Here is a 25260-nt window from a genome sequence, read left to right as displayed (position 1 = left end):
ATGTTCACTAGGACTTCAGTTGTTTCTTCTGTATACATCTTAATGCTTTTGTGTTTCTGGCAAGAGGTATTGATGAGCCTCAAGGATGCTAATTTGAATTCTGTGTGCCTAATATATTCTGAATTTTTTTCTTAATATGATGTAATAAGTTACTACAAAAAGTAACATGCATGATAATTAACACAAATCTTGCTTCACTTGTAAACATTATTTAATAATAATAGATTTTTGAGTATTTTAATTTCTAACTTTTAATTATATTTGACTCACATATAATGTGAGCAGGCAGAAGGTTTGATAATGTGAAATATTTTCATAATTGCATTGATTGTTGGTTTATTGCCAGCAACATAGTTTGTTATAGTGAGTGAATTCATTATACTTGTGTGTGACTCTAATACTTTTTTTAAAATTTGTTTTGATTAAAATTTTCTTATTCAGCTTTTAATTTGATTGATTCATTCATCCATTTGGTACTTTTTTTTTTCATTGCAGTTAATTCTTGTGGCATTCCTCCAGTTAAATCTGAAGAACCACTTAGAGAGCCTGTAGAAGTTCTTACTGATGGAAATCATAATTCTTCAGCAAATAATACAGATAATGAAGCACAGTTTAGTGAAGATGAAGATGACATACCATTAGGTAATAACAATATTCTAGAAGAAATGTTTGACACTACATATACATGATGGAATTTTTGAAAGTAAACATATCTCAAATTTCATGGATATTTTGTTATTATGAAATACAGTTTTAATTTTAGCTGTATACTTAATTGTGGAATGAAATTTATGGATGTTGGAAGTTTTTTGGTGTTGCACTACCTTACCTCAGTCCCGAAGATATTTTCAAGTGCAAACTTTGTTTGCTTACACTTGGTAAAGGCTTAAACTAAATTTATTATTGAAATTTATGGATGGATAATCAGATATATTATCCTGAAATCAACACAAAATTTCTTCCTTTCTTGCTCTCTCTTTCTCTCTCTCTCTCACACACACACACACACATGAAACAAAGTACTTTTCTGATTTTCTGAAGAATTTTAATATGACTATTTTATACGATGAAATGGCTGGCCTCGATCAGTATTGATATTTCATTTATGGAAGTAACATTTTGTAATATTTTCTTTAAAAATTATTTCTTTAAAATTTTTAAAATGTTCTAAAATTATTCTTTCAATTCTAAAGTTGGCATATACCTGACCTGAAATGATATAAAGATGGGAAGAGTGCTCCAGGATTCTTGTCTTCATTCGCCCTCCCTCCACACACCCACACCCACACTCAACTTCCACTTCTAAAAGGATGCTCTTAGATGGCATTGGCTTCTTACTGGTTAGTTTTTAAAAAAAAGTAAAACAGTGTTAAAAAAATTGGAGGTTTGCAGGGGCAATTATTCCTGGTGTGCTAGGTGTGCAGTGCACATTCATGGAATATCAATATCACTGATGTTATTATTATTATTTTTGCATTTATTCCCGTTAAAGACTCCCCTAATTGTTTCCTTGCTTCATGTGATTCCTAAAATTAAACCCAATATACTAATGCTTCATGAAGAGGACACTTTTTGATGTGTAAAGAGCATCATATTCACATTAATAGTCCGGGTGCATTCAAACTACATACACCTTTGATCAGATGTACAGATGGTGCATTAGGTTAAATTCTTAAGTGTTCCAGTGGTTTTAAAGGTAAGGTGAGCACTGAGACAATAGCACCTAGAAATCAGTGGCTGTTGATTGGTTATTGTGTCAACCAATCCAACTGAATGTTGTCATTTGTCATGAGTTGCTGTTTTTGTTTTCTGAGTTTCATATGTTTGCATGCTTGAAGTGTGAACTGATGTGGTAGTCAAGTTTTTATATATAATATAGACAAGTTTTTAATATATAATTTTCCATAAATTTATAACTTTTTTGTCCATATTTACAATAGGAAACAATGTTGACGATCTAATGAATGTACTGTTTTCTGCCAGAACTTCGAACTTTGTCCTTAAGTATCAACGATACTTAAGGACAAAGAAATAATTTGGGAAGCTGTGAAAGGGTGCGCACCTATGAAGTCTACAATTTTAACCAAACAATGACAGGGACCCATCCATGAAATGGAGAAATTGTTGTTTATGTGGATGGAAGATTTAATACAAAAAAATTCACCCATGAGCCTTTGCACAGTGCATGCGAAGACTAGAAGTCTGTTTCAGAGTTTAAAATCACGTGCCAGAGATGATTACGCAGAAGATTTTCAGGCTAGTACTGGATGATGGTTTAAGCGTTTTAAAAAACGATTTGCTTTGCATAATGTACGTGTCACAGGAGAAGCAGGAAATGCAGATGAAGACCAAAAATTCGTTGATAGTTTCGACTCTTTAATCAAAGAAGAAGGTTATCTACCAGAATAAATATTTAACATAGATGAAACCGGCTTGCAATGGAAATGCATGCCTAATTGTACAAAGAAGCAAAAAGGATGCCAGGATTCAAAGCTTTTAAGGATCGGTTGACTTTGTTGCTTGGTGGGAATGCCACAGGTTTTAAGCTGAAGCCTTTTCTCATTTATCGTTCAGAAAACCCTCATGCATTTAAGCACATCAACAAGCACACACTGCCCGTTTACTACCATTCAAACCCTAAAGCTTGGATGACTCAAGCATTGTTCGAAGACTGGTTCATGAACTGCTTTATTCCCCAGGCATGTAAATATTGTGCAGAGAGAGGTATCCCTTTCAAGATTTTATTGATTATAGACAATGCCCCTGGCCACCCCCCTCATCTGGACGACCTTCAACATGATGTTAAAGTGGGTTTTTATGCCACCTAACACAACTGCTCTCATACAACCCATGGATCAGGGTGCTATTTCAGCAGTCAAGGCTCACAACCTCAGAACGACATTTGCACAAGCCATCGAAGTGATAGATTCTGATGCTGATTTATGTTTGCGAGACTTTTGGAAGCTGTACAACATTCTTCGGTATATCAAGAATATTTCGACCACATGGGAATGTGTAACAAAGAATTGTATGTTGGGAATTGGGAAAAAGTGTCTAAAATGTTATGCGAATACATTTGAAGGATTTGAAAAAGAAGAGGAACTGGAAGTGATTACAGAAAAAATAGTTAAACTTGCAAAAAATCTTAAATTAGAATGTGAAATAGAAGATGTAGAGGAGTTGCTAGATTGTGAAATGAAAGAACTTTCGGATGAAGAGTTGATTGAATTGGAAGCACGGAGAGTGTCAGAAGAAAAAGCGAGAGAGGAAGAAGAGAAGCCAGAAAAGAAATTCACTGCAAAGAGCTTACAGATTCTTTTTCGCAACTGAATAAAGCTCTTGCCAATTTCAAAGCAATGAACCCCAATGTTGAACGATTCACAAAGGTTGAACGTATCATTCAAGATGATGTGCGTTGTTATCGTGAGATATATGAAGAAAAAAAGAAACAAACTATTCAAACAAAGCTCAGCATGTTCCTCATCAAGAGAACATCTCCTACCTCAACCCAAGAACATGACCCTGACATTCCACAACCCAGCACAAGCAAAGATTAAAAATTGATTTTGTAAATTTCATTTGTATTAATTTTTACATTAATTTTAGATTGCATTTTTGTGTTTACAGTACAGTATGTACAGTATTATTTTTCACATTATGTACAATATACATAATTATAAATTTAAAAGATTATAAAAATTAATTATAATGATGATAAAAAGATTAGAAAGGTTAAAGAATACTGTTAATAAATATATGACCGACATGTGACCAGATCGACTTATGATCGGTCAGCCAGAACGGAAGTCGGTCATGAGTCAGCGACCAAGTGTAGTTTGTTTTATACAGCTGTCTGAAGCAAACGTGTTGTCTGTATCCCTTGAAATGGATAAAATTGAGTATTGTGCGGTTATAAAATTCTTTGTAAAAGAAGGTTTAACTCCAAAAGAAATTCATTTGAAGTTTATAGGCACTCTTCTCCTTCATTTTTGACAATTAAGTTTAACTCGCCAAGTTTAAACATGGCCATACCAGCCTTAATGATCCAGGCTGATGAAGATGATCCATGTGAAGGATGTCCAAAAAGTGTAACGATGCCAGAAATCATTGATGAAGTGCATGATATGGTATTGGTGATCGATGAGTCAAAGTGTTTGAAATTGCTGACACTATATGCATTTCAAAAGAACATGCAGGATATAGTTTGCATGAAGAATTGCAAATGTAAAAGCTTTGTGCAAGATGGGTGCTGTGCTTGCTCACAGCAGATCAAAAACACACTCACATGAAAATCTCTGAACAGTGTTTGGAGCATTTTAACAAGAATAAAACTGATTTTGTGCATCGATTCATTACTGTGGATGAGACTTTGATTCACCATTACACAACAGAATCCAAACAGCATTCAAAACAGTGGACAGAAACTGATTGTTCAGCACCAAAGAAGACAAAGTCATCGGTTCCATCAGCAGGAAAGGTCATGGCATCGGTGTTTTGGGATGCTAAAGGTATTTTGTTTATTAATGATCTTTAAAAGGGTAAAACAATAACCGGAGAATATTATTCTGATCTTTTAACCAGACTAGATGAAGAAATTTGTGACAAAAGACCCGGTTTGCAGAAAAAAAAATCATCTTTCATCAGGACAATGCACCTGCCCACAAAGGTGTTTTGGCAATGGGAAAAATTATGGGATCTGCGCTATGAATTGTTGGAACATTCAACCTATTCCCCAGATTTGGCTTCCTCTGACTTATGTCTCTTCTCAAAACTAAAAATCTTCCTCACTGATCAGTTTTCTTTAAATCAAGAGGTGATTGCAGCTGTAGAGGGGTATTTTTCTGATCTTACTGAGAACCACTACAGGGACAGGATAATTGTGCTGGAGCATCGCTGGAATAAATGTGTTAGTCTTAAGCGAGATTATGTGGAAAAATAAAAATAATTTTGAAATTATAAATTCGTTTTTTTTTTGTTAGGCCGAGAACATTTCAGACCACCCTCGTATTTGCAATCTTTGCTATATGTCCCTTGAACTTCAAGTGCCTGTTTACTAAAACTTGAAGATCCCTAGCCTGATCAGTTTCTTCTAGCATAAACCCATCAATATCATATGATATTGGACATTTCAATCGTTAGTACCTCTTACTTGGCTGTTTAACTTAAGTGTGAGCTCTGGTAAGGTTCCTAGGGTGTCGAGGTGAGTAAAATAGTTCCTTTGCATAAACGAGGCTCTAAGACTGCAGTAGAAAATTACAGACTGATCACCATCTCAGGAGTGGTGGTAAAAGTATTGACAAAGTTAGCTAAAGAAAGAATTCGGGAATGGGTGGATAAGATTATGATACTTTTTTAGGATGCAAGATGGTTTTATTAAAGATCAGTCTTGGCTTAAGTAATTTATTAACTTTTTATAATAGAGTGACAGCTGAGTTGGACAAGGGGAATGGCTACACAGTGATATTGCTGGATTTTGCTAAGGCTTTTGACATGCTACCCCATGGAATACTGTTAACCAAATTAGAACAAATGGGGGATGGATATTAAACTAGTGATGTAGATATGAGAATGGCCAATTTGTACATAAATGATATAGGAAATGACTTGAAGAAAGATATTCAGTTGTTTGCTGATGATGCAAAGTTGGATAGTGTAATATTTAATCAAGCTGATGTAGAGAGTTTGCAGGATGATTTAAATAAGCTGGCAATATGGGCAAAAGATAATGGATGTCAGTTCAGTGTGGTAAAGTGTAAAATTATGCATTTTGGTATTAAAAGATTATAAGCTGTGTGCCATGTTGATAGAACTGTACTTCAGGAGATTGATGAGGCTAAGGATTTGGAGGTGTTGGTGGATAGAGAGTTCAGAGGGCATATTGGTGAGGTGTTTAAGATAGCTCATAGGATTATTTAGTTATTGAAGAACACTAACATGCAGAGATAAAGAAGTTATTATTCCTCTTTATGAGGCATTGATACATCTGCATCTGGATTACTGTGCTCAGGTCTGGTCATCTGAATTCCTTGGAAATGAGGAAGTGGTAGAAAAGATTCAAATGCACATGACCAAGTTGGTGAGTGGTGTTAAGCTATGTTCCCTATATTGATAGATTGAGAGTTTGTTGGTTACAGAAGTTGGCAGAGAAGGGGAAGGATGAGATGAAACATTTAAGTTACTAAAAGGGTTTTATAGAATTGATGGTAGGGAAATATTTCAGCAGTTAGCTAGAAGTGGAAGAACATGAGGTCATTCCTGGAAATTAAATAAAAGTGTGGTTAACAAGGGTATGAGGGCTGGATTTTCACTTGGTGAGTAGTATCCGTTACAACAGATGGGGCACCCAGAGTAATTGGTAAGGAAGCAGGATTTGTAAATCTGTTTGCAAAACGTGTTGGCCATTCACTGATAGATTTTCATTGCATCATACATGAAGAGACTTTATGTGCAAAAATTGGCCTAAAGGAACTGATGTAAAAAAAAAAAAAAAAAGTGATGCAAACAGTAACCAAGATTGTTAATTACATTTCTGAATGTGCTTTTCATAAAACACAATTTCAGAATCTATTGAATGAGGTGGATTTGGTGTAAAAAGATTACTAATGTACGGCAATGTTCGTTGGCTTTATTTCTTTCTTTCTTTCTTTGGGTAAGGAATACCTAAAGAAAGATATTCTTTCTTTAGGTATTTGGTGTCATGTTTGATGATATAAATGCATTTCAAATGAATCTAGAGGTTTTTAAGTGGGATGTAGACAGTGAGAGAGAGAGAGAGAGAGATTCAGATTTTTTTCCTAACCTAACTCTTGATTTATGTTTGATGACATAAATGCATTTGAAATGAATCTAGGAGTGTCTGTGCAGTTAGCCTAGTGGCTGTGTGCTTCGCAACTATATGCCTGTGGAAGGAGTGTCCTAGGTTCAATTCCTGTTGGTGACGTGAGGAGCTGAAGGATTTCCCTCAGCCATAGCCAAGTTAGCCGGTCTTGTGCATGGACAATAGGGTTTTTTCCCCAGTTTATCCTGGGATTTTTCATCCTGCAAAGCAGGCAAATTGGCTTTGAGAACTCACCGGGGCATAGGGCTTGACCACCTTATCCTCTGAACAGTTTAAAGTCCGATGATTAACTAACCCTCCACACTGCAAGGTAAAAGAGGGAAAAAGGAAGATGAGATGAGATTTTGGAGTTTTTAGGAGGGATGTAGACAGTGAGAAATTTAGATATTTTCCTTACCTAAAGAAATAAATCAATGATCTCCAAAAGGATGACAAAACAGACTGCTAGTGCTTTCAAAAGCTATTTCTAACTGTTGAGTAGTTCTCTATAAGATTTGTTGAGTTCCTGAGAATTAGAAGAGACTGCAAAATTCATTAAGTATCCATACATTATAAAACTGGATGAGTTAAACTTGCAGGTGTTTTCGTAGATAAATATGGATGATTTTGAAATGCAGTTGATTGATTTTCAAAGTAGCTTAATTTTAAGGCAGAAATTTGTTGATCTCAGAGTTGACTTGTTAAAATATTGAAAAGGAGCGATTAGAGACGGGAGTAACAGAAAGAAAAAGAGGTACTAAGGATTTGAAATACTATTCCAGAAACTTTTGTATGTTTAAATACCCTTGCAACAGCATTACTATCCATTTATGCATCTACATATTCTTGTGAATCATTGTTCTCATTGATGAATGTTAAGTCTCGTAATACAAGTAGCCTTATAGATGAAACTAGTAGCACATGCATATCTCTAAATCATACAAATTATAAACCTGACATAAACCTGATGTTTTCTGCTAAAAAATAGTAAAAATTAACTTCTGTTTAATATGTTATTTATGGGTAAAATAACATTTTATTTTATCTGTAATTTTTATGTATTACTTGTAAGGGAATAAGAATTAATAAACGAATATCTTTAACTACTTAAATAAAGAGCCAATAGGCTTTACTTTGGCGATATAACATTATTTAAATTAAGGGGATATTAAATCCCACATTGTCTCAAAGCTGAATAAGAAACTCAGAGATAGGAATCAAAGAGTTGCATGCCGAATATAGTAAACCATAAAAGTTTCAGCAGATTATAGCCTAAGCTAAAGCACATATTCAACACTAGGCCAACTCGTAGCAAAAGGACTACCTACTCACTGATGAGACCTCAATAAAGGTTGAAACCAGTCTGGGTAGTGACCTCCCACCATAATGTATAACATCAAACATCTCCTAGGAGATGTGTTTTACATTATGGAAAATACTAAGAATAGTGATCAGAACTTTACCCACCTTTTGCTATGAGTTGCCCTAGTGTTAAAAGAATATCTTTAATTTTATTTTCTTTTGTTGTGCTTTAGTCAAGTAAAACGATTATGAGATTGCACACTGTAATATATTGGAAAAACTTGAAAAAACTTATGTCTGATTGATCTTTATAAAAAAACAAAAAATTCAGAATTATTGTTTACTCTTTTGCTGATGTTAAAAATTGAGTGGCTGTATAAGACAGCTAGAATTACACTTAAAGGCAAATAAAAAATATCCACACTATGAACAGGGTAGAAAGGACTTTTAAGTAAAAATTCCATCACTGATTTTTACATTCATTCAATCTTACATGACTTACAATAATCACTCTTACAATATTCTTTGATTTTACCATTCTAGTGTGATTTTTGATTATTTGAAAAGATTCTCCCATTACTTAAAGCACTCAATAATGATATGTTCCCCAAAATTTCGGTTGGCAAGTGAGAAAATTTTGCATAAAAAATTTGGCGATTTTTCACTCACACTTAAAAAGGTTGCCCACCCCTGACCTAGAGGATATACAGCTTCATTTACTCATTAGTGACCTTTTGAAGGGTGATTAGTGAGAAAGAGATCTGGTGTGTGTGTGTGGAGAATGGTTAGGGTTATCTGATTTTCTGGTAAGATGTTAGTAAAACTGAATGCTGTCAAATTTCTTGCAAAACAAAAAAAAATCTTTACTGTTGGCAATAACTAAGATTTCTCATTGTGGGATTATTTTGATTTCCAATCTTTCTTGGCTTAAGCATAATCCAAATATCACAACCTTGTTGTCCAAGAAAGTAAGTTTTCTCTTTTGCTCAAGGCATTACTTTACCTCTTAACAGTTAGTAATCTGTACTAATGCAGATCCATCCAATTATTGAATACTGTTTCAATGGTTAGGTTGGTGCCTGCTTATGAAGTCTCTAAAATACTTCTCACAGTACAGGAGAAAGCAGTTAGTGTGATTAATGATCTATCTCTCACCAGTTCGCTTAGCCCTCTTTCACACACACTGGTTCAGTTGCTATTCTTATATAAAGAGCTAGAAGAAGATCTTCCACTCTGCTCTAAATCTGCTAAAACACGTGAAGCAACTGATTAGTACTTCTTTACTGTTCAACTCTAAACTCATAGAACAAATTTTTCTTCATTTCTTCTCTTGTGTACAGGATTATTATTTAAACATTATTGCAAAGTTAACCTGTCATTGAAGCACAGACTACATATGCAGAATCAAATTTTAGTTCTTATTGCTCTGGGTGAATGAACAAATTATTTCCAATGTTTTTCTTGAACTTATGTGTATAGCTGTTATATGAGATTATTATTATCATTATCATTATTATCATTACGTGACACTTCTAGGAAGTCCAAAGGCTCATCAAGGGAAGGCACTTACTACACCAACCGTGATTACCTTCATCACCTACACCATCTACTGCTGCCTTTTGGCTGGAGAGCGGATACGCTAACCACCCAGCCAAACTGGCCATTTTGTACATCATTTTCGTTTGTTGCCAGATGGTGTTAGGCTTCTTCCTTATCGAGTGAATATTCTAAACCCAATTTGTGTGCTCTCTTTTCTGTTCATCTCTGAAATCTGTGTACTGCATCACAGCCATGTAGTGGCCCATCTCTCCTACACAACAAATTAAATAAATGCATCATGTCTTGTATGCTCTTGACATCTTTCATGGTAAATGAGGTAGTTTCAGTGTTATTAAAAGTGGATATTTTGTTTAGATGAGTGAAGTTAACTTATAATTATGTTGTTTTGTTTTAAGGCCAAGGCTATTTTGTTCTGTAACAATTTTTACATAAGGATAGGAATTCCATAGTCATGATTTTTTTCAATTGTTTGGATGCCTCTTTGAGGGTATTTGCTATAAAATGTTAACTGTTTTTGTATGAAGGTGGTCTGAAAAGTTCTTGACCTCGACCATAGATGGCATCGCTATCGGCAAGATTTTTTTTCTTCTAAATTGGTACATCTGTCCTAAACATCCATGTGAAATTGCAAGTCATTCTATGAAGTAGTTTGTTTTATATAGCTTTCTGAAACAAAAGTGTTGTCTGTATCCCTTGAAATGGATAAAATTGAACGTGCAGTTATAAAATTCTCTGTAAAAGAAGGTTTAACACCAAAAGAAATTCATTCGAAGTTCAGAAAAGTTTATGGGCGCTTTTCTCCTTTGTTTTCGACAATTAAGAAATGGGTTGCTGAGTTCATCTACAAGGCCGTACCAGCCTTGTAGATGATCCACATGTAGGACGTCCAAAAAAGTGTAACACCAGAAATCATTGATCAAGTGCACGATATGGTATTGGATGACCGGCGAGTCAAAGTGCGTGAAATTGTTGAGACTATAGGCATTTCAAAAGAATGTGTAGGATGTATTTTGCATGAAGAATTGCAAATGAAAAAGCTTTGTGCAAGATGGTTGCCGTGCTTGCTCACAGCAGATCAAAACCGCACTTGCATGAAAATCTCTGAACAGTGCTTGCAGCATTTCAACAAGAATAAAACTGATTTGTGCATCAATTTATTACTATGGATGAGACTTGGATTCACCATTATACACCAGAATCCAAACAGTGGACAGAAGCCGGTTGTTCTGCTCCAAAGACAAAGTCGGTTCCATCAGCAGGAAAGGTCATGGCATCAGTGTTTTGGGATGCTAAATGCATTTTGTTTATTAATTGTCTTGAAAAGGGAAAAACAATAAGTGGGGAATATTATTCCAAGCTTTTAACCAGACTAGATGAAAAAAATTCATGAGAAAAAGATCCAGTTTGCAGAAGAAAAAAATCATCTTTCATCAGGACAATGCACCTGCCCACAAAGGTGTTTTGGCAATGGGAAAATTAAGAGATCTGCACTATGAATTGTTGGAGCATCCACCCTATTCCCCAGATTTGGCTCCCTTTGACTTTTATCTCTTCTCAAAACTAAAAATCTTCCTCACTGATCAGCGTTTTTCTTCAAATCAAGAGGTGATTGTAGCTGTATAGGGGTATTTTGCAAATCTTACTGAGAACCACTACAGGGATAGTAAAATGACTTCTATCTCTTCTCAAAACTAAAAGTCTTCCTTGCTGGTCATACCACATGATGGTGCACTGCAAAAAGTATGTTTATATGTATGTTATCCACCCCTTCTGTTATTATAAACTTGGAAATGGTATCATTACTATTCATTTGATAAATCTTTGTGCATAATCCATTATTTTAATCGTCAAGATCGTCTACACCCACTGCCTTAAACTCTCATCTCTTTGCTTTTATTCAGCAGGGTGATACCTAGCTGCCAAAATGTGTTACTTTCATGTTTCAACTGTCATGTTTCACTTTCTCATTCCTTTGATTATACCAAGATTTTCTGAACAGGATCAAATTTATCTTCTTTCTTTTGGAGCTGACTTACACTTCTAGCTTTTCCTGGTATGCTGCATCACAGCTATGGTCTTCATAGTCTACAAAAACTTTGGTGTCTTCTTCCATTTGAAGATCCTACTACCCCTATCCAATTCCTAACTCTGTAAAAATCCAAAGTCCTTTCAGCCTTTTAAGTATTTTAAGATTGATTTCACAACTGGGTGATGGATCCAAATGCTCATTGATGTCCTGTGATCATCAATATCCATTGATGATCCCACTCTCTATCACAGATTCACTCTAATTCTTTTTGCATAGACTTTCTATGTTTGTCTTATGCCTTTGCTATAGATAATTTCATAGAAATCATTCTTTGAACTGATAATTGTCATTCCTCTGCTGTCCTCTAAGAATGCAAGAACAGAGGCAACTGCTGCTCATCATCTGTTTGTTGTCCAGCATCAGACCTGCTGAATTTTTTTTTTTTTTTTTTTTCTGTCTCTTGTCTCTCTCTACATTCACTGATTGGCTAAAAACAACAACAACAAAAGAAAACATATCAACAGATTCTTAATTTCTCTTTGACCATTTAACACTGATGCATTATAGGTTTTTAGCATTTCATGTGTGGGATAAATATTAAAAAAATATTTTATGAAATATACTTGTAAAAATAACTAAAAGCTCCTGATAAATATTACTTTCATAAATGCTGATTTATTTTGCAAATAGTTAAGTCATCATCAACTTTCTGACTCCTCCCAAAGGCACTCTAGGTCCAGACTTCAATTCCATGATGGCCAGGACTTCCATTTTCTTACAGTATATCACAGCAACCTTTGGAGTATGACATGTTACTACTCATGTTAATGTTTAGAGGATAAAGCACATAACTATGGAAATAATTCATCCTCATTATCATCAAATTCCTGACATGTACCCTCAAAGTGTGTACAGGATATGATAGTACTACATGAAAAACGTACATCATTACTAACTTCCCATCTACAATTTTCCTCCAAATCAGTCTGTTACCTGTCAAGACTCCAACATTATCAGATCTCTCGGCAAAACAAGTGTTCTCTGCCAACCTGGCAGAATGCAGTTCTCCAGATATCTAAAACTGCCATGAAGTGTGATTCTGTGCCAGAAGATTTCAACAATATATTAATTTTACAGATAACAATATAGGCATGTGCTATGGCTTTCTGATACTTTGAAGGTTTCTGTTATGTTTTTGCTGCCTGCTATTTTATACAAGTAATTAAATTATTTTCTCGTATGTTTTATAACTATTCTACTGGTTATACACCAAATTAATGATGCTAAAAAATTGCATTGCTGTTTATTCCTTTATCCAAGCAATAGCAAGCAAAGTTTTCAAGCTAAGCATGTTCATGACTAGGGCACTTGTACACAGAGGTCAATGACTTCACATTATTTGCATACTATCTTATAATGCAAAACACATCTTTTCAGATGTGTATATCATAATGCTATGCATTAAAGGAAAGGCCACTACTCAGATCAGTTTTGACTTTTATTAGTCTTATCTGTGGGAGTCAGACCCAAGAGAGAAAGATGCTAAGGCAATTAATGTGAAGTCAGCTTCACTACACAAGCAGCCCAGTCATGAAGACACTTCGCACGCGCGCGCGCGCGCACACACACACACACACAAAATTATGGTACAACATGACAGAATGGTTAAGTCTATTACTTATATTTCCTTTCCAGTAATTAATTAATTTTAATGTACACACACACACACACACTTTCTTTTCAGTTTCGCTGAGTGTATTGATTTAATATTTTCAGCATTTTTTACAAACTGCTGTCATTGGCAATTTAATATTTTTCAAAATTTTAGGAATCAATGCCACAGGTGCCTTTTATTATTTTTTTTTTGAAGTAAGGTGACCTTGCAGCATCATCTGGGTCTGTCAGCAATCAAATAGAAACCATTTGGAGGAAAAACATGCCTTTAGTAATTGGCCAGATGATAATATCCACAACTTTCTATGTGATAATAAATTTCCATCTCAAAAGTGAAATCATTAGCCAGCTGTTAAAAAATAGTGTTTTCATTTATAACTAGTAGAGGGGAAAGTCTTCACTTGTTAGATTTATAAAGTGATTATTACATATTTTCATGAAATATGTAATAATCACTTTATAAATCTAAATATTTACATATTTTCAGATTTTATCGGCATTTCACATTATCTGTTTTGTATGCATTTTTAGTCCTGCTGATTTTGAGTTTTATTGTAGAAGGTGTTTTGTAGCACTTTAATTGTCAAATTCCATATTTATTTATTAGGAAAGCTTCGCATCAGGGACATGAAATTTCGGCCTATTAGGGAACCATCAAAAGTTGAACAAATAGATGTCAGTGAGCATATTGATCAATTAAGTGGAGGAATAAAGTCTTCTGTTTTAAGCTTACAAAATGAAAAGTAAGTGAAAAATCTTGCATATTTGCAGTATTTTATGAATATTATAAACTTAAATTCTTTGCCAGTATATGTATGTTTTACAAAACAGATTATCACATGAAATTTCTATTAGGAAATTAGCACACACCATGACTAAAAAAATGAGCAGTGATGATAATCTTCAGCCTTGTATCCCAGTCTGAAATATTGGTTTTCACAAAAATGTATAATGGAATATCATTCAAATAAATAAATCTTGAAATTAAACTTCATTAAAATTTATTAGAAATTTATTTTTGAGCGTACAGTACATGTTAACATACCTAAATTGCAGTATAGCATTAAAAGTGGCAGAAAATGTATTGAAATCTATAAAAATGAAAAGTGGCTTCCATTTTCATTTGAGGAGGAAAACTCTCAGATTCAAATGAGATGTAAGAAAATTTTTTTCTCAAAAATGTTTCCCAACATTTGTTCATGTTAGACTGTCTGAATCAATTTGTTTTCAGGTTCTAAACAAATATTTTTAATTGCAGGCATAGACTTCTGTGGCTAATTGGTTCAAAAGATATATTTCGGTGATTACACCACATTTTTTTTATTATTCAGTTATATAAAACACTGAAATAATAGTCCCCGACAAGTTTCATAAATTGTAGGATTTACATCTTCAGGGGGTAAATAGTATAACTTAAAGTTTAAACAAGAGAATTAATAAATACAAATCATAACCATCTGGCTATTCATAAAACTCAAATAACAGAATGCAGATATATGTTGTTATTGACATTGAACAATACTGGACGATATCATGTGTCCTTGTTCTCGTTCATACAGTCCGAGCTCAGATTGAGGTAGATTTTTTATTAGAGTTGACCACACTTGATGGAGAATTAAACCTTGATTTTTATTGCATTGGGTTTTTCAGCATATTAGCAGCTTCTTTAAATTTTCTTATGTAGCAGTTGTTTTCTATGTATGACATCGTCATTTTTTGCCAGAGTACATCGTGTCCAGTGGAAGTGGTATGGAAAGCAAGACCCGTTCTCTTTTGTATTGTACGTCTTTTTGGTGTTCAACCATGCGTATTTCTCCAGATCTTCCTGTCTGTCCTACATAGCAAATCCCGCAAGAGCAATGGATTTTGTAGACTCCTGGTTTTTTAAGAGGATGATGAGGTGGTTTTGGTGGATGTAGGAATCTTGAGATTCCTACATCCACCTTATGATAAAAAATAAGCTTAATTAAAACTCTTTGAGACAGAGCATACAATATTTTCAGCACACAAGAAAGATGTAATGAACAACTAAAATACTTAACACAAATCCTCCAACAGAATGGATATGAAACAAAAACCATCAAGAGAATCCTTAAAATGTCTCCAGCTAACAACACAATAAAACAGGATTACAAAAACGCAATCACGCTTCCTTATATCAAAAATGTTACAGACAAGCTAGCCAAATTAATAAACAAACACAACATAAAAGTAGCCTTCCTTCCTATGGAAAAAATCTCAAGATTGCTACATCCACCAAAACCACCTCATCATCCTCTTAAAAAACCAGGAGTCTACAAAATCCATTGCTCTTGCGGGATTTGCTACGTAGGACAGACAGGAAGATCTGGAGAAATACGCATGGCTGAACACCAAAAAGACATACAATACAAAAGAGAACGGGGTCTTGCTTTCCATACCACTTCCACTGGACACGATGTACTCTGGGAAAAAATGACAATGTCATACATAGAAAACAATTATTTCAAATATTTGAAATAGTTATATAAGAAAATTTAAAGAAGCTGCTAATATGTTACAAAACCCAACCCAATGCAATTTTAATTCTCCATCAAGTGTGGTCAGCTCTAATAAAAAATCTACCTCAATCTGAGCTCGGACTGTATGAAAGAGAACAAGAACACGTGACATCATCCAGTATTGTTCAACATCAATAACGTTATATATCTGCATTCTGATATTTGAGTTTTATTAATAGCCAGACAATTATGATTTGTATTTATTAATTCTCTTGTTTAAACTTTAAGTTATATTATTTACCCCCGAAGATGTAAATCCTACGATTTACGAAACTTGTTGGGAACTATTATTTCAGTGTTTTATATAACTGAATAATAAAAAAAATGGTGTAATCACCGAAATATATCTTTTTTAAATATTTTTAAGTCAAGGCTTCTCAGAATAAACATCTTTATACTGGGAAAGAAAAAGCAGTGTATTATCAGCTGTTGAAAACATTTCATGAAATTAAAAAAAATAGTAAAATTTAAAGCTGTTGCATATTTGTTAAGAGAAATTTTTTATTTTATTTATTTTTTTAAATGCAAACCTGAATATATTCGAATGTGGTTGAACATGGTTGAATGCAAAAAAAGCCAAGTACAAACAAAACTGAGAGTTGCTAACCTGTTACTTTAATGAAAGAAAGTCAATATATAAATACAATACGGAGGTCTAGCTGACAAATTTAAACGATATAAACAAAAGCATTTTTCAATTAAATATTGGATATTTTAAGTTACTCCTATACAATCAAATGTAATTTTAATTTTGTTTTTATTTCAAAACAAATTTATTCAGACACCTTTTAATTTTTTGAAGTAAGGTGACCTTGACCTTGCAGCGTCACCTGGTGTCTGTGTCAGCAACCATATAAACTCCTTGAAAACAATTGGAAGAAAAGTGGTTTCCATTTTAGAAAAGGCTGTTTGAAATCAACAAGAAGTGAGAAGGTAATGTTCTGAAAATGTATGGCCAATTTATTACGTATTATCTGAATTCGTTTTTTTTTTGACTCTACGACATGGATCTGTACACTGTGTTTAAAGCTTTATTTAGAGGAAACAGCATGATATCGGAGGCTGAAAGTGTGAACTAGTTTATGCATTTTGATAAGGATCATAAATCAATTTAACAACAATAACAAAAAAAAAAAAAAAGATTTTGATTCAAACAGTTTTTACCAAAAAAAATCTTGGATATTTTGATAAATGCCATTTAGTCAGATGTTGCTTTGATATTCATTCTTCTTTATTGATTCTTCCTTCAAGTAAGAGTTACCAACCAACAGAAGATATAATTTGCTATGTGTTTATGCAGTCTGGAATGTGAATTGCAGTAACCACATTGAGAACAGAAATCAGTTTAATAACTAAATTAAGTTGACATAATTTAGTTAGTTATTAAACTAATATCCATTTGTTTTGTGGTATGTGAGTCAATTCAATTTGACACTCTTCAGGTATCATTAATATATACAGACCATATTAAAAAGTTCCATAAAAATATAAATCAGAAACATTCTAGGAGGATCTTTCCAATTAACATTTTAATGTTATGGAGCCAAAGCTCTAGAAATTAAAAAAAAAAAAAAAAAAAAATTAAAACAATTATATCTTCATAACTGTGCAGAATTAGATTCATGTTAAATGTGAAATTGTTTACTTCAAACTATCTCAAATATCAACTCTAAATTGTAGCATAGTTTAGGAATGTAATGGAGTCATACAAATATTTGAATAGGAAAAAAAAAAATAAATTTAAACAGCCATGACTCCATAACATGGGAAAACCCATGCTGTCCAGGGGAAAAACCCTGGACAGCATGGGTTTTGCAGCTGTATCATTAAAAAAAAAAAAAAAGGGAAGTGGTTCAAATCTGATTGTGAGCATGGTTATATCACGAATGTCTTAAAGTGTTAGATGAATTTAATCACTCAGCTTTTACTACTATCTACTTGGTTGAAGGCCCAATAACTCTCGACTTTCAAAAGAGTGTCCCCCCCCCCCCCCCCATTTTTTTTAAAACAAGATGTTTTTGAATATTATACATCGTGTGATTTTGGTTTATGGCAAAGTTAAGGCTAATAATGAGGTCTGTGTGTTATTTTGTCTCTAAATTGTTTGTGTTCTTCTGGTCAGGTTGCCTCTTTTGCAGGATGAGACCAGCTGAATCGCCTTTAGTATACAGAGTATGGAAATTAAGTAGTACATGTATGTGCAGCCTATATATAATATTCCACTGTCAAAGGCAGTTCTGACAGTGGAATATTATATGTAGGCTTTCGTTGTTCAGAAATTACTCTTCATTATTTGGTATACCAAGATATTTTTACTAAATAGCTTAAGGAAATTACAATATTATTAAAATTTATATATATATATATATATATATATATATATATATATATTAAATATACATTAAAATTTAATACACTTCCAATATTTCAGCAATATTTTTAAGTTCCTGTGAAAATGGCGTTGCCATTTTCACAGGAACTTAAAAACAAGACACGTGCATGCAAGCACAACAAGCAGTAAATGAGGACGAAGCAGGAAGCTATTCTTTCTCCTAAAAGTCCTGATGGTGCCCCCTAGCGGGCAATGTTGGTATTCTTGGGCGATTACAGACCATATAAAAAATTGGCATCCCTTATCTGTTCTACTAAAGACAACCCCCCCCTGAGGGGGGGGGGGTTGTCTTTAGTAGAACAGATATTTAGTAGAACAAGGGACCTGTGGCTATGCCACAGGTCCCTTGCTGCTGTAAACTTATTTTTAGAGGGACCTATGGCATAGTATAATTATTAAAAACAACACATAAGTTTACAGTAATAATTTTAATTAATAAATAAGATAGATATTTCATACTAAAACTAATAGTACATCTTCAGTGTTACAAACAGATAGGAATAGAATACAAGTAATGAACATTCGGTGGATCACCTATTAAAATACAATGTTGTCACGAGCTAGGAAATGAAAGAAATTAATAAATAATTAATATTTAAGATAATTAGTTTTTTAATGATTACATAAAATAAAAGTCTCTCAGATCTTTGAGAAAGAGAGAGAGAGAGAGAGAATCATCTCGATTTAAATTCGATCGTTGTAAAAAAGCTTCACAACTTTCTTTAAAGAGGAGTTCATATTTGAACCTGCATCTATGAAGGAGAATAGCTATATCCCACTGGATATTATGGGTGGTGGTAACTGTGTTGTGCTAGACTAGACTTCTGAGGTTTGTTGTAATCAATATAATATTAATGTTCTTTAATTCTTTTTTCCACAGAACGGTCAGTTTGTCCAAAATAACATTTGTTTATGACATTTGAGGATTTACACAGCTACTCTAAAACACAAAGAGATAAAGAAAGTCCTGAGAATTTCATGCCATCACAAGGTAGTGGGATTGTAAATTTAATAAAAATGACTTCATTAAAATCAACTGTGCTCCACCAGAAGCAAGAAAAAGTAGGACAGCTTACAGCTGTCCTACTTTGGCCAAACAGGCAGGACCACTAATATCAGAATTTCAGAACACAAGGGCTACATCTGGTTTCACCAATACAGCCACTCTGGTCTTGCAGACCATGTGCTGGATACTCGCCATAGAATACGATGGAAGAAAGCCACGATAATACACCGTAGTAAATTCAAATACGAAAGGCTTTTCATGGAATCAGCCTCAGCCCTAAGAAACAATCCAAACCTCAACAAATTTGGCTGCATGAGACTGCCCCAAATTTGGGAAACCTACATCAGAAGACCTTCAGCCCAATCGCCCAAGAATACCAAAATTGCCCGCTAGGGGGCACCATCAGGACTTTTAGGAGAAAGACTAGCTTCCTGTTTTGTCCTCATTTACTGTTTGTGTGCTTGCGTGCATGTGTCTTGTTTTTAAGTTCCTGTGAAAATGGCAACGTGACGTTGCCGAAATATTGGAAGTGTATTAAAATTTATTTTAATGCATATCCTAGTATGTGTTGCAATTTCCTTAAGTTATTTAGTAAAAATGCATACCCAGCGTCTAAACCTTTCCACGAGAATCAAGATATTTTCTGAACATAGAAATACAACAAGTCTGAATATCAAGTATGAACTTGGTGTATAGTATCCTTTTGACAATCAAAATCAAAATTTCTAAACATATTTAACAAGTAATTTTAAATGCTATGTTTTGTCAAAGTTCATCATGCAAAACCACTATTACATCAGTGAAGGGCCCAAAGAAACAACTTGATATAGCAAAAAAATTCATTATAGTAAATTGGGGTATTTTCACCTTAGTTTCCAAGCCAACTTCCAAAATGGAATTTTTAATGTAGAGCACATTTATTTTCTCACATCATGATAATTATTGCAGCTGTTAGCATTTGTATACATTATAATTTAAATTCTTGATATGTAATAGAGTTTAACCCAGTAACAGACCCTGAGATAAAGAAGAAAAAATGGCAAGAATATGTACAGGAACCATATAAAGAAACAAAACCACTTCTGCAATTGCCAGAAAGGAAAGACAAACTCATAAACAATATAATGTAAATTATTCGTGACAAATTCAACAATGCACTCATAACTATTGAAACGACTAATGCACCAGGCATAGATAGAATACCAATCGAACTAATTAAGGAAGCAACTGAACAGGTAAAAGTTAAGATATACCAACTGATTGCTGATATTTTTGACAAAGGAATATTGACAGAAGACTTTTTATGCTCTCTGATGGTACCCATCCCTAAAAAGACTAAATCAATAGAATGTACACACTACAGAACAATAAGCTTAGTAACTCATATGTCAAAAATATTTCTAAAAATAATAAAAGGCAGACTGGAATCAAAATCAGAAATCTATCTTGAAGAAAACCAGTTTGGTTTCAGAAAAGAAAAAGGAAGTCAGGATGCATCTGGTCTTAAGGCATCTTGGTGAACATATGATAGAACAAGGACAACGCCTATATATATATATATATATATGCTTTATAGACTATGACAGTAGTGGCAAACCTTTTTATGTGCTCATGCCAAAAGTTGACAAATTGAGTTGCTAATGTGCTGGGCAGTTTTTAATAGGGGAAAATGAATAGAAAATTAATTACTTTATAATATATATATATATTTTAAAGAATAAATATTTAATGACTTTAAACCAAGATAAAATATTAAGTTTTAATGAAAATGATACAACAACTTTCAGCCTTTTACAGCCTTCATCAGGTATCCACTAAAGCTAGAACACAATAATAAAAATTGAAGTTACAAAAAACTGAGAATGACAGGCAAAAAATGCAATACATAATTGACACAGAAAATGTTTTTTCAAGTTGTTCTATCTAATGCACTATTGTTTGTTTCATGCATGCTTGCAAGTTCTCGTGAACGCCAGTATTGAACAACTGCAGCATGGCTATCAGGGATGTTGTAACTCAAATTGCTGTTCAAATGTTCAGGATTAAGGAGGATTTCCCTGGACTCCACGATTTTCTTTTCAAACTCATCACTGCAGCGAAAAATGTTTTTGGATTTATCCCAGCAAACTGAGTGACTCTAGATCATCATGAGGATTGTTTGAGAAAAGAACATGACTGGATAGCGCAGATGCATGTGATCTTTTATAGTACATAGTTCAATAGATTTGTTAGTCTGTCCAAAATAAGGAATATTATAATCGCACCATAACTTGTGTACACCTGGATATTTCAGGTTGTGATGAATAGGCTTCAGATGGCTTATAAGAGAACGGACTTTAGGGAGTGTAGTGAAAAACATCCTGATGTTGTATTTTTTAAGGACTTAAGCCAATTTATTGGAGACTGAACTAATGTAAGGTATTGAGATGCTACCTTTAAAATCAGTAGTTTCCGTAGTACACTGCCTAGGAGGATCCAGAAGAAATTTCTTAATCGTTTTTTTAGAATATCCATTTTGTTTAAAGATAAGAGAAAAGTGATTAATTTCTTTTTGGAGCTCATCTGGTTCATCTAAAAGAGATCGTACTCTGTATCCTAAGGTAGAAATAGTTCTGAGCTTTCGTGGTGGAAAGTGATGAGATTGACAGTACAGATATCTGTTAGTATGAGTGGGTTTTCTGTATATAGAGATTTTAAATCTACCAGAGCATCGTTTAAGAATTACATCCAGGAATGGAAGGCAGTTATTTCGTTCTAGTTCGGCAGTGAATTTTATATTAGAATGCTGGTGATTAAGATGATGAAGAAACATTTTCCTGTAAGATTTTGAAACGAAAGCTATATCATCCTTCTCACTTAAGCCGAAACTCTGGAGACGTTATATTGGTGATATTTTCATTATATAGAGTTACGGACACACACATCTCTCATGGATTTTCTTCATCATAAGAGGCGTAAGTGAACACCTGGTAGTACAACACCAAGACAACTCGAAGCTGAGGGAGCTTGCTCCACCTTTGCTTCAAGTTGTTATATTTCTCCACCTTTCTCAGTTTTTTAATGACTTGTCTTTCACTATGGGAAAGGTGGTTTTGCATTATTAATTGTGAAAATAGCTTCCATCCATAGTAGGTTTGCATCTTGGGTTGGAAGTAAGGAGGCAACTTTTCCTATTTTAGTGAGAAAAAGTTTTTTAGGAATGGATTTAGGAGAGAGGATGAAATTGAGTCCCTTGGCAAGAACACTTTCTTCCACCATTGTGAAGATTTATTTACAACTACTTTTTTGAAAACAAGGGAAGCATAAGTTTAGGAAGAACGTTCCTGTGCATGTTAGAGAGAATTGACTTTTATGATAAGTTTAAATTTGTTTATGTTTTGGATTCTTGAAGCAAAAAGTGCGCTAATTTCTTTCATGTTGTTACATGATATATTGTCTAAGGAAGACCCTAAGTAGTTTTGTAGTGAATTTTTCTTAGAGAAAAAAGAAACTATACTGCGTTTAGTATCTACAGTTCGTTCTGATTGAAGTTCTAGTTTTACCTTGTGGTGAATTCTATGTGCCCAAGCTGTTTTGATGGATTCTTTGAAATCAAGAAATCGAGGTATAATAGAATAGCACTTAAATCTTTTTAAGAAGACCAGTCTGTTGATGAAAAGTTCAATATTCCTGAGTGTCTTTTGGTAATCTTTAATGAGATGTTGGGTATCCTCGTCATAAGGAATATGGTTATTTGTATGCAGATTGACTCGGTTTATGAACATGTTCAATGACTAAAAACAATAATTAAGAATAAAAGTTTAATAAGGACACAACTAGTTTTGTTGGTAAGCCAACTTCATCAGGTGTCCAACACAAAGGTATATACAAAAAGACCGACAGAAACATTACACACTACAACAATAGAGCTATTCAGTATTGGCAGCCTCGCGAGATCACACACATGCATATAAATGTAGCTAGACCTGAAGTGCGGACTCTGATTCAAACTTAACTATAGTTTTTGAAAGCTCTGTTGTTGTACTGTGTAATGTTTCTGTCAGTCTTTTTGTATGTACCTTTGTGCTTTGACACCTGATGAAGTTGGCTTACCAACAAAACTAGTTTTGTTCTTATTAAACTTTTATTCGTAATTATCTTGGTGTTTTAAGTCATTAAAATTATTGAACACACACATATATATAGATATATATATATATATATATAGTATTTTATAAATATTTTATTTATAATATTTATTTATATATAAATTTATAATGTTATTCAGTGTAAAATTGATTATTGTATTATTAAATCGATTTTAATGAAAAATTGATTTTAATAAAAAACGGCAGTGAGAAAAATTTATTTATGCAATGTAACTCACCATACAAGTCAGCTGAGCAGGGGAAGCAGCAGAAGGATGTCAACTTGGTGGCGAAATGCTTACTGTATTTACTTGAATATAACTCACACCCCTGATTTTACTTTATGAAAAAAGACATTAAAAAGTTTTGCAAAATGTTTAAACATGTTCACATTGAGGCGATAGTAACTCGCTTCTCATGGTAACAACACGCCCGCCCCAACAGATGCAACATTATACTGCAGATGCAAGAAAAACAAGTAGTTTTATTGTATCACTAAATAAGGTACGGAGCTTTTGCAGTCTGTGTAATATATTTCTCAACAAATAGTGCAATTAGAGACAGCTGGAATAAAAATGGCTCTAACTAATGAATCACATGTCCCCTCTCACAGAAACTATGCTGAACCATATGTTGCACTGAAACACAATATCTAACTAAAAACTATTGTCCAATTTTTCAGTTATATGAAATAAGTGTTTGTTTTATTGCATTTGAAATTCTTGATGTCATTGTGACAGATCACAAAAGCTAACTTCAAATAAAATTCTACCAAGAATTGAAATATGCCATATAATGAGTGTGTTCACCTGCCAGCTCAAACGCAAACAAGCAGCCATAAAATTCAACCAAGGATTGAAACTTTGTGTGAGTTGAGCCTGCTGGTAATGAGAAATTCCATCGGAAAGATAAATGACACCCTGTCGTGAATGTGTTAAAACTAAGAAATGTATAGTGAATGCTGTTATGACAGTTTTAGATGTTATGGAATTCGGTTGAAGAGAATCAGCATTTCAACTCAACAGTTTTCGGTTGCCTTTGTCTTTGGGTTACGCGATCTTTTGTTAATGCTGCACCAATCATATGCACGTCTTCATAGCTGCTCTCTCTCGTGCAAAACAAATTTAACTTGTACGTATTGTAATAATTTTAAAAAATGTTGAATAATTTATAAGCGTATAAATGGATATCACCTGCAAATCTTTGATGTGCCAGCAGAATTCTCGAACGTGCCACCTCTGGCACACATGCCATAGGTTTGTCATCTAGGGACTATGACAAGGCATTTGCCATGTTGTCATGGCATAAACTCTTCCCATTGTTGAGAGAGATAGGAGTAGAAGAATAAATAATAAAGCTGATCTGGCAACTGTATAAACATCAAACAGCAGTAGTGTCTCTGCAAGAGGGATGGTCAGAACCAGCTAAAATTGAGTGAGAGAAAGAGAGAGAGAGAGAGAGAGGTGTAAGACAAGGATACCTACTCCCTTCAATCATTTTTAACATTGTTGCAGACAAAATGATAAGGGAAGTTTTAAATGAAGAGTATGGAATTGCGATAAATGGCAAAAGAGTAGATGTTATTAAATTTGCATATGACCAAGCAATAAATGACCAAGGAATAAATAACAAGACATCCGAATATGGCATGAGAATAAGAGAATAAACTTCACAAAAACAAAGGCAATGATAATAGGAAAGAAACCCCATACTGTGAACATCAGAATAGAAGATAAACCCATTAAGCAAGTAGCTTCCTTTCAATACTTGGGACAATTGATTACAGAAGATATACTTTGATCAAAAGAAGTGA

The 25260-nt window shown here is 33.9% G+C and overlaps 1 protein-coding gene across 2 annotated transcripts in view; it reads left to right on the top strand.

The window, feature by feature from the left end:
- IntS3 (integrator complex subunit 3) overlaps positions 1 to 25260 on the top strand; it is a 598644-nt gene that overhangs the window by 308311 nt on the left and 265073 nt on the right. For both annotated transcript variants that reach the window (XM_090406089.1, XM_090406090.1), the window contains 2 exons: positions 496 to 642; positions 13990 to 14125. In XM_090406089.1, the coding sequence (XP_090262215.1) occupies positions 496 to 642; positions 13990 to 14125 (283 nt within the window). The remainder of the gene's footprint in view (positions 1 to 495; positions 643 to 13989; positions 14126 to 25260) is intronic.

The sequence above is a fragment of the Typopeltis vanoorti genome, chromosome 16 (assembly GCF_054136105.1).
Source record: "Typopeltis vanoorti isolate ZY-2024b chromosome 16, IOZ_Tvanoo_1.0, whole genome shotgun sequence".
Lineage (NCBI taxonomy): Eukaryota > Metazoa > Arthropoda > Arachnida > Uropygi > Thelyphonidae > Typopeltis > Typopeltis vanoorti.
This window is presented reverse-complemented; position numbering and strand designations above follow the sequence as displayed.